The 10,428-nt window shown below is 50.9% G+C and overlaps 2 protein-coding genes across 3 annotated transcripts in view; both read right to left on the minus strand.

Annotated features, from left to right (window-relative positions):
- Window positions 1-1,345: 1,345 nt before the first annotated feature.
- Window positions 1,346-5,114, minus strand: LOC114436566 (platelet glycoprotein Ib alpha chain-like). Its single transcript, XM_028406882.1, has 6 exons — window positions 4,887-5,114; window positions 4,111-4,206; window positions 3,830-4,021; window positions 3,564-3,659; window positions 3,306-3,485; window positions 1,346-3,023 (listed from the first exon to the last, which is right to left on the minus strand). The coding sequence occupies exons 1-6, from the start codon at window positions 5,034-5,036 to the stop codon at window positions 1,713-1,715; spliced, it is 2,025 nt and encodes a 674-aa protein (XP_028262683.1). The 5' UTR covers window positions 5,037-5,114; the 3' UTR covers window positions 1,346-1,712.
- A 1,809-nt stretch (window positions 5,115-6,923) lies between these two features.
- Window positions 6,924-10,428, minus strand: part of LOC114436564 (kinesin-like protein KIF1C) — a 16,047-nt gene continuing 12,542 nt past the window's right edge. For both annotated transcript variants that reach the window (XM_028406880.1, XM_028406879.1), the window contains exons 21-28: window positions 10,327-10,428; window positions 10,085-10,157; window positions 9,913-10,011; window positions 9,624-9,785; window positions 9,243-9,527; window positions 9,086-9,175; window positions 8,790-9,012; window positions 6,924-8,707 (exon numbers count right to left, since the gene is read on the minus strand). The exon at window positions 10,327-10,428 is cut by the window's right edge and continues 79 nt beyond it. In XM_028406880.1, coding sequence (XP_028262681.1) covers window positions 7,872-8,707; window positions 8,790-9,012; window positions 9,086-9,175; window positions 9,243-9,527; window positions 9,624-9,785; window positions 9,913-10,011; window positions 10,085-10,157; window positions 10,327-10,428 — 1,870 coding nt within the window. In that variant the 3' untranslated portion in view covers window positions 6,924-7,871. The remainder of the gene's footprint in view (window positions 8,708-8,789; window positions 9,013-9,085; window positions 9,176-9,242; window positions 9,528-9,623; window positions 9,786-9,912; window positions 10,012-10,084; window positions 10,158-10,326) is intronic.

Here is a 10,428-nt window from a genome sequence, read left to right on the forward strand (position 1 = left end):
TTTGTGGAAAATAACTCACTTTTTGTGTTTTCTTCATAAAAAAATTACTGTGACATCAAGTAATCAAACTGGCATTTAAAGGGTTAAATTCCTCAAAAAATGATTTAATGTTTGGTAGTTTTGAGCAGGGCTGAAGTTGTTTAACATATTTATGCAGAAAAAAGGAAGAAAAAATATTAATCTGTTAACTTTTTATAGCAGTTTTTTGGAAGTGGACTTTTTTGTCCCCTAATGACACAAAAGGGTAGTAAATTTGTTTCACCATGTTCTGGTGATGTATTTGAAAAATTTAATTTGGAATTCTAAAATGTGTCTAGAGAGAGTCTTTGTTACAAAAAATGTGCCATATGCACCAACACAGATAAAATTGTGGCCAGGTAAAGAGGCAAAAAATACCCAAGTGGACAAAAAAGTCCACAATGACCAGGGTCTGCAGGGGGGGCAGTAGATGCCCCTGTAGGCCGGCAGGCAGGAACGCCCCTGTGGTATATCAATGTGTGAATTCCATGTCCAGTGGTTGTTGCTGCGTGGTTGTTCGTTGTGTTGGTTGTCCTGTTCTTGTGTTGTTCTTGTTTGGTTCTTTGTGGTCAACAACCCAGAGCTCTGTGACTCAGAATCTGCCTCATTCTTCAATAAATTGTAATCTTGAGACCAGAATTGATCCGCTCCTTCCTCATAAACCAACTCGGGAGGGGATCAGAAGAAACAAGGGGAATTTTAACCCTGACACTTGTGAGCTACTTTTTACAATGACCAGGTCAAAATGACCTACCTACACTGCACCACCTACCGACCTTTCACTCTTCAGCCACATCCAGAGTCTGAGCTCCCATCAGTCCGGCAGTACAGTCCTTTCTGTTGGCCTGCAGCGTCCATCTCTCTGTCCGTTTTATTCTCTATTGTGCGTTGTTCAAAGATCTTGTATTAACAGTAAGAGCTCTCACTCTGTTCATTCATGCTACTACATACAGACGTTCAGCAGAGAGTGGGTCATCTGTGTTATAAAAGGTCTTTGGAGCACCGTGAGGACAGATGATAGATGAACATGAAAACACGGGAAGGAAGGGCTTTGATTGGTCCGGGTTAGAGGGATTGAGATGAATGAATGAAACAATTTATTACAATTATTTATTTTATTTACTACAAACAATAGATTTGATCGTGTACTAGGCTTCATCTCTGGCACATGGACCAGTCCAACCTGTGAAGGACACGTCTTCCTCAGAATGTTGCTGATCCAGTCAAAGCTCCCCTCAGGGCTCTGTCTTAGCCTCCTGCTCAGCATGTGAATGTATTCAAAGACTGCTGAGGTTATCTGTTAATCACTGTCACTCAGGAGCTGTGCATTCTGAACATGTCACAGCTGCAGGGCGAAGGTGCATCCATGTCTTTACAGGAGGACAGGTCACAGAGTTTTGTCTGTAAGTCAGCATCAGAAAAGGTTTTGATTAAACCACCAGCTGACACCAGGCTGTAGTAAACTTAGTATGATTGAGGCTCCGCCCACATTCACGTTGTTCCATTTAGACAGGTCAATGCAAAGCTTGAAGTCGTAATATAATTAAAGTGAGTTATATAAACAGAGCTCTGATCAGCACAGACCAAACAGTGTTCGTAGCTGTAAACACGTTTATATCTGCTGGACATGATAACATGACGTCTATGACGACTGACTCACTTAGAGCCAGCCCCTAGAGGCAGTGGAGGGAACTTCATTTGTCGGCTCCTGAGGCCGCCTCTTGGTTGGTGGGCGCTGCCCAAGGCATGCTGGGTAAAAACTGTGCCATCCACTCGCCCCAGCTGCTCCTGGGCTCCGCCCCCTCCACCTCCCCTCCACTGTTCACCTCCCACCCTCCCACCACCCAGTCCAGCTCCTCTCTTCCTCCTGCCTCTGCCTCCCTCTCCTCCCTCAGGATGACACTGTAGTGCTTTTTGGAGGCTCCTCCTCCACCTTTGCTCCTCATTCTGTGCATCTCTTCAAAAGTGCCTCCTCTCCTTCTACCTCCACCCTCTGCAGAGACTCGACACTCCTCCATCACATCCCTCCATCCCTCTAGCTCATCCTCTCTGCTAAACGGGCGGTGCAGTGTCTTCCTGTACAACCCTGCACCTCCTCTTTCTCCTGCCTCCTCCACAGTTACGCCTCCTGTTGGCGTCAGAGTAACAAGCTGTCTTTCTGTCCCTCCTCCTTCCCTGTCCACACCTCCTTCTCCCTCATCTCTGTGGACAAACAAAACGGAGCGGTACAGGGCCAGTATTCCTCCTCCTCCTGCCTCCTCCCTGTCTGTCCTCCTGTTGTACGCTGACAGCATCACTCCTTCTCTGCCTCCTCTCCTCCTCGCTGTTGTCAGCGGTGTGTACACCCTCTTGTACCAGACAAGCAGCTTCGCCGCAGTCACCAGCACACACACTGCTGATGCTGCACACAGCAGCAGGCACCCAGCAAACAGCCAAACACAGAACCCCCCCGCCGCTCCCACAGGACGGGCTTTACGGCGCCGGGTGCTCAAAGCCTCATTGTCCCGCCATGGAGGGACGAAGGGGGCGGATGTCTCAGTGGCACCGGGTGCTGAGGCCGTCTGGAGACTTGGTGTTGTTGGAGCTGAAGTTACAGGAACGGGTGTGGTTGTTGGATTTGCAGTGGAGGGTGTGGTGGCTGGAGGGGTGGGAGGTGTAGCTAAGTACCACACAGCTGATGGTTCCTCTGTTCGAGTGTCAAGTGACCCTGAGTGGTCTGACCATTCAATGAGACTGGTGAAGGTTTGGTACCAGGACCATGTGACCACTCTGTGGTACACGGTATATAACTCAACTGACACTGTGCTTAAAGTGGGAGGAGGGCTGATGGGGGGAGAAGATGTAGCTGTGACGGGTGTAGCAGGAGTAGTAGTCCTCTGAGTAGCTGGGTGGCTGGGCTGGTGGAAGTCCCCACTTGGACCCAGTTCCGTGGAACTCGAACACAGATCAGATTCTTCCAGACTCATCACAGGTTTACCCTGATGCCAGTGTGGAGAGTCACAAACCTGAGGACACACAACAACCACAGAGCAGACCCACAGCAGGCCAGATGTGTAAAAAAAGACAGGCAACAACCCTTAACCCCGCTGGCAAAGGATGGACTTCACAAACCGAACTCTGGTCAAAGGTCAAAGGTCAATATGGTATCAATTTAATAGATTCACTGCCTGTCTGCCTGTTTTTCCACAGACCACAATGTCTTATTTAATGACTGCTGGTTCGACCCTCGTGGCCTACAAAGCACACACTGATAACATAAAGATAAATATACTGCCGTTTAAACTCACCACACTGTCGGCATCGCTCTTGATGTCCGGGCCATCACGCACATAGACGTTGAGTTCGTAGTCATCGAGGTATCTGCGCAGGTAATCGAGGGAACAGGAGCAGGCCCAGGGATTGGCTGAGAGGTAGAGGTATGGTACCTCCTCCTTCTGGCTGAACCAATTGTCTGGCATCACCCTAATCTGAGATGACAAACAAAGCAGATCGGACTGGTCGGCCTACGCCCCTGCAGTCAGTGGTCTTGCAGTGTGTTTCTTCACCTTGTTGTTCTCCAGGTAGAGGGTTTCTATGGCAGGGAGGGGGTGGAGCATGAGAGCAGGTAGTACTGTGATGCGATTGGAGGTCAGGTCCAGGATCTAGAGGGTTAAACCAATGTGAAGCTGGTCAATAACAAAAGTCCTTCACAACCTCAGACAGTCTGTACTGAAAGCAGGCTGCCCTCCTGCAGACTCTGACTTCACCGTGCACATGTGACAATGTGAACCTTGACACTATCAGCCTGACATGCTGCAACCGATCAGCTGACCTCCAGCTTGTCGAGTCCAAAGAAGGTGTGGTTGCTCAGAGAGTCGATGGCGTTGTTCTCCAGGTAGAGTTCTGTCAGAGCAGGACAGGCAGAGAAGGAGCCGTCAGGGAGGAACGTCAGACGGTTCGACCCCAGCCGGAGCACACTGAGCGTGGGCAGGATCGGAGTCCCACTGGGGGTCACCTCTGGAACCTGGAGAAGGACCGAGCACTGCTTAACACAGATCATCAGGTTTTACTTTGTGGGCACTGTGCAGACAGACAGACACCCTGCCCCCCCACCTTGTTCTCCGTGAGGTCAATCTCATAGATTTCATCAAAGATCTGGAAGGAGTCCCAGGACAGACTGGAGAACAGGTTTTTGGGAAACAAGAGAACCTAAAAACAGACAAAACAAGCAGAGAGGATGCAAACATGTCAGACCGTCATCTTATCGCACTCAAACAGGAAGCATGCGTCTCCGCCGTGGTCGCCTCCTGTCAAACTACACTCCAAATTATTCGAGTCAAAAACTTTGTTGATTCTCCCCCAAAGTCTGTTTGCAGGAGACTTTATCTGTATCAGGAGACGTGTTCTATTCATACCTGCATCTATATTTAATTATTACATAACATATTCTTTGACCACACCTGTGTGTTACAGTGTGATGCAAAAGCAACTCTGGTTTTCTCAGCTGCACATCCATGATGTGAGTCTGACCTTCCACCACATCCCAGAGGTCGGACTCAGACTGTGGAGTTCACGTGAATGCAGTGACGCTGCGGTTCTGTTCAAGCTCTAGAAGGACTTGATGTGCCCCAAGGTTTCATCGTAGGTCCCACGCTTTTTTAAATTTAAATGCTACCACTTGGCCGTTAAACCAGGCTCAGTTAGTACTCAGAGGCCCAGAAAATCTCCTCCAGACCCCAATACTCGAAGTCAGTACATGAGAACAACCTTTGACCCCTAGGGTGCATGGATGCCATTCATTTGATTAAACCAATAGACCACGATCAGGTTCACACTAAAGTACACAATACATATGACACTCAGTGATACAACCTGAACTGTATCCTTACCTTCGTCGTGGGGTCGAGTCCCACCGGGACGGTGCTAAAGCCAGCAGCTGTGCAGTTCTCCCTGGGCCGGTGGTCCTTGTCCCTGTCCCTGTGGCAACCGGTCACTGCTACAACCATGACTACACGGCACAGGAGGAGGAAGAGCTGCATGCTTCCAGAGACTGCTGGTCTGAGGGAAGATGCTGCAGTGGGACACGGTCAGTGTTAATAAGTGTCCCTGTGAGTGTGTGTGAGTGTGACAGCTGCTGAAGTGTGATAAGACCCGAGTCCAGCTGATAGTGTGTGTTTGACCGCAGAGCAGATGACACGGCTGCACATGGACAGCGCTGGCTTCCTGTGAGTTTCTGTCCATTAATGGTGATGGAGCATCTTTCACAGCTCGTGCCAGCGTGGGACGGTCATTTAATCCAAAACCTTGTTGTGGATGCTGCACTGCCCCCCTGTGGCTGACAGGCAGAAAGACACAAAGCACTTTGTCCCAGGTTTTTCATGCTGAGTGCTGCATTTCTCTACAATTACTACTAAAGGTGGAGGTCTCAGACATCATCTTTCTACCACATACAATGCAGCTTCCATCCATTCCCAGGAAGTTTGCACATACAGCAAGAACAAAGGGCTGTCCACCAGTCCACCTCCGGCAGTTTCATAGTCGTAAGCCAGTCGTTAGACTCACCTGGCCCAGTCAGCCAGACCATCACAGGTGTACCCACATATAAACCATGTTTCCCACCAAACAGTCAGAACTGATGAAGCTGCTTGGATGAGCAGTAGAAAACTCTACAAGTCCAGACGCCTCGCTTCAATCTTCTCTACGTATGATGACCTGGATGACTGAGAAGCTTCATCAACATACTAAAACACGATTTCTCTAAAATCCATCAACATCAGAAAAAGAAAGAGGACCAACAGGACTGAGTCTTACAGACTGTTTATTGCCATCATGTTGTCTGCAGGTAGAGCCTGAGATTGGTTCCTGATACAACAAAAACAACAAAGACAGACACAAAAACCCAACTCTGACACAAACGCAACGGAGGGGCCAATAGGAGAAGGGCTAGACCGTGATGTCATCATTTAATATCCGTGGGAACACAGACTGATTGAAACAGGTGTGTAGGGAATGGGCGTGGCCAATAATGGGGGTGGGGGGGGGGGGGGGTCAGGTTATAATGGGAACACACTCCAGGCCCCTCCAAAAAAACAAAACAAAACTACACATACGATTAGAAGAAAACCTTTAAAATATACTTTGAACTCATCCTGTCGACACACACACAGACACACACACTCATTCTCACAGGTGGGTGCATGAGGGTGAAGAAGCTCCTTCAGCAGCATTACAACATGTAATATAGTCATAATAATAATAGTGATGATGACATCATGAAGCAAAGGTCAAACTTGTAAAAGGGTTAAAACACTCACGAATACACAACAAAGAGCAGCCAATCAGAGGCCAAGCTGGAAAAACAAGTCACAACTGAAGGGGGAGCATCTTTTCCCATCAGGCCTGGCGGTGCAGCAGGTTTTTAAGATTGTCCTGTGATTGGTCACTTCCAGAGACAGGTTCTCGGGCCAATCACAATCCCTTCTGGTGTTTCAGTCATCAGCATCACAGCGGCGGTGGCGCCCTCTCATATAGAAAGTCTTCAATGCTGCACTTTTTGTCTCCCACAATGCAACGTGGGCGGGGTTCGGGCGGCGCCGCCGACACCCAGCTCCTCTCCTGACAGTAAACACGTGGTCGCTCAGTTTGACGGAGGAAGGTGTGGTTGAAATCTCCTCTTTTTCCAGATGTGCAGTGAACACATCAAAAAGTATAACCACAGAAAACATCATGACAGCGAAACAAACCGTGACATTAAAGGCAACATCAAGACACCAGGCGGCCAGCTTCCAGCTTCCTGACGCGTGGCTGCAGTGTCAGATCCTTACAGCAGAAAATTATCCTCGCACAAACACGTAGTGTCAAAGGCAAAGCTTATTGTGTCTCCGTCTTCTTCCGTCTCTCACTACATTTCCCTACATAATCAATCACCCTTCATGATCCCTACACGTCTCCAACGCCACGTAAAAGTCGTACATATTCCTTCCATCTGTTGCAAATCACTTACTACCATTTCCCACGATTGCCAGAGACAGTGAACACACCGTCAGCATGTGTTTTAAAATAGATTCATAAAAACATGTCAGATACACTTCAAATATACACACAAACCGTCCGGTAAAACATAGAAACCTCTTCCCAGCCTGCCTGTAGGTGGCGCCTCAGAGCAACACTCTTTGGTTTGTAGCACTCGGCAATGCAGCATTCAAGTCGCGTGCGTGAAACGGCAACTATGAGCTTCAGGAGGTCTATGGGGATTGACTCACTTTGGGAGCTAGCCTCAAGTGGACACTTGAGGAACTGCAGTTTGTGCTACTTCCTGTATGAGCCTCATATCTTAGCCAAATGTATGGAAATGTGAAATGGTTATGCTAATTAGTAACTGTTCAAAGTAAAATAAACCATAACGCCTGTACGACATGCAGGCTGCGCTGGCTAAGCTAACACCTGTGCTCGTGTAGTGTAGCCATCCATTTGTAATCTGGCCAAGCTAACACAGAAGTCCAATCGCTACATCCTGCGCTAACAGGCGCTCACACCCTGGCTTTAAGGCACTGTTTACAAAGACTACATCAGGACACCAACACCAGTAAAAAATAAAAACAAATAAAAACAAATAAAAAGGCGATCTTACCTCACGGCCCAACAGTTTCTTTAAAAAAGTGCCACTACGGCAACAACTAACCGGCGCTAACGTAAAGGCTATCTGCACACACACACAGCAGGACAGAAGATACAGGATGTGTGTGTTATTTGTTGTGTGACGGGCCGACTGCTCACACACACACACACACACACACACACATACATACACACTCTCTACAGCATCAGGATGGTCTGCATCCTGCAGCCAATCAGAAGCCGCCCTGTCTCAGAGGTCAGTTGGGGGTCTCTTTATTGTCGTTTTTGAGGTCCGGTGCACTGAACTGCCGTCTCATTCGGGGCGGGGTGGTGAAGGCCCACCCGCCTGGTGGTGGCCCCACCCCGAATATCATGTCAGCAGGAAGAGGGGGGGGTCCAGACCGCGGCAGGCTGTGGTAGCTGTGGGGAGGGCCTGGCTGGAATGGTGCATTGTGGGGGTTGTAGTAGGGATGGTGATGGTACTGATGGTACTGGTGTTGGCTGTAATGGAAGCCGCCATCTCTGTCTCTGTCCCTTCCTCCTCCCTTCCCTCCTCGCTCCCCTCCTCTCTCCCCCCCCGGCCCAGGTGATAACCCCCTCCTCTGTCTGGGTCTCCCCTGATGACCTCCACTGCCGCCACTGTGATGCTGCTCGGAGCTGTTGCTGCCGTGTGGGGAGCTGTCCAGAGAGTTGCGGCGGTAGCGGCGCTGCTGGTTTTGGTTGCGGAAACCGCCCTGGTTACCCAGGTTGTCTTGGTTACGCTGTTGCCAGGCGCGATGCGGGCTCGGGGTTCGCATACGAGGGGGTCCAGCTGGGAAGGGGAGCGGCAAGACACCTACAGATTGACCCTGGAGGGGTGGCGAAGGCGAGGGAGAACCTAGCCCCTCCACTCCTCCTCCATCGTCCCTCTGCTCTCCCCCGTCTTCCACTCCTCCTTCGCCAAAACCCAGGGCCTGCAGGGCGGCGCTGGCTGGTCCCCAGGACAACCGGTGGGTGGGGTTACTCTTGAAGGGGAACTTGAGCTTGCGCTCCTGTGGCGGTATGAAGCGGCCTGTTCCTGGGAGATGAACAGGGACAGTGGGGGCGTTCTGACCTGCGGGGGGGAGATGCAGTAACAAAGAGCCGTTAGCTTTAGCTGTGGCTAACACACGACAGCTGCAGGGTTCGGCGCTGACCTTGGCTTTGGGTCTGTCCTCGCAGTTTCTTGGTGATGTTCTGTTGCTGCAGGTTCAGGATGCGTTGCTGTTCCTGTTTCAGCCAGCGGAGGCGACCCCTCCGGAACGCGGGGTCCTCCTCCATCAGGCGCTGAATTCGGCCGTCTGGCTGAGCCGGGCCGTCGCTGGCCCCGCTCTCCTCTCTCGGAGGCGCCCCATCTCCTTCGCCGTTCAGGTCGTCGTCCTGGTAAAGAGAGGGAGGAGTCAGAGCAGAGTGACAGAGAGGACCAGCTGACGGGCGGGGGGTGCTGACGTACCTGGACAGGTATGATGCTCTCCATCTTGATCATCCTGTCCCTCAGAGCTTTGATCTCCTCGTCCTTCATGTTGTTCTGCAGCTTCACCTCCTGCAGGAGCCACACGTGTCACCTCCTCCACTGACACTCAGAGCAACATCACTGCAACAACACTCACCTCCAAAATATCCGTCAGCTTATCAATGTGAGCCTTCAGGTCATACACCTTCTCTCCTCCCTCTGCTGTCTGTCCGCCTCCCCCTTCTCCTCCTCCCCCCTCCTCAGTGGGGGGGCTCCTCTCCTCTCCAATGCCCACAGTGTCGCAGACGTCCTGGGCCACGGCTCTCCAGGTGTCCTTCTCGTTGGTGTCCTTCTTGGCGTACATGCGGCAGAGCTCCTTCATCTTGACGATGGACAGCGCCTCGATCTCCTGCCGGGAGTGACGGAAGTCTCCCAGAGCCACCTGAGGGGGGCGCCACACACACACACACACAGGGGAACAGGTTGGAAAACCGCTTGTTTAAACGTGGACAGAGGACTGAGTATGTGTGTTTAGGACCTCGTAGCAGATCTCTTTGACGGCCTGCATGCGGAGGTCTTCGATGGTGACCCGTTTGGGATCCTTGCTGATCCTCCTCCTCTGAGGGATCTGATACACTCTGAGAGGCTCCCGTCTCTTCCCGCTGCTGGGCAGACCACAGCGCTTCACGATGGACTGCACCTGGACACACACAGAGGAGCAGAGGTCAGACCAGACCAGACTCAGAGGGCCGTGTAGCAGGAAATCAACATGTGGGTCTAAGACGGAGGAGCATCCTGCTGCTGGTCCCCCCAACACACACACACACCTTGTTGGCAGGTAGTTTCTCTCTGAGGGAGGAGATCAGTCTCCAGCTCTCCTCACACGATCGCTTGTCCGAGTCGTCACCACTGTCGCTGTCTGCATACTGAACACACACAGAAGAGTCAGCCATCATCCATCATCCGTCAGCAGGTGAGCTGAGATAGATCAGGACCCACCAGTCTGTGCTGCTCCAGCAGCAGATCAGCCTCCTCCTTCTCTTTCCGGTACTGAGTCTCCATGTCCTGCAGTCTGCAACACACACACACAGGTATTCAGACAGAGATCAGCTGCAGGTCAGACTGAGACTCTGAATGTTGGTCATGTGACTCCATCATGGCTTCCTGCTGGCTGCTGGATTTCTGTTTTTATTTGTAACTGGTTCTGTTCAGAAGTCAAACAGGAAGTCAAGCCTCCATACCTCTTCTCCATCTCCAGTTTGATGTCGATGCCTTGTTTCTCCAGCAGCTCTCTCTGAGCATAGTTCCAGTCCTCTGGCTCCCCCTGCTGCTCGGCCGTGACG

This window comes from Parambassis ranga, chromosome 5 (assembly GCF_900634625.1).
Source record: "Parambassis ranga chromosome 5, fParRan2.1, whole genome shotgun sequence".
In the NCBI taxonomy this organism is placed as follows: domain Eukaryota; kingdom Metazoa; phylum Chordata; class Actinopteri; family Ambassidae; genus Parambassis; species Parambassis ranga.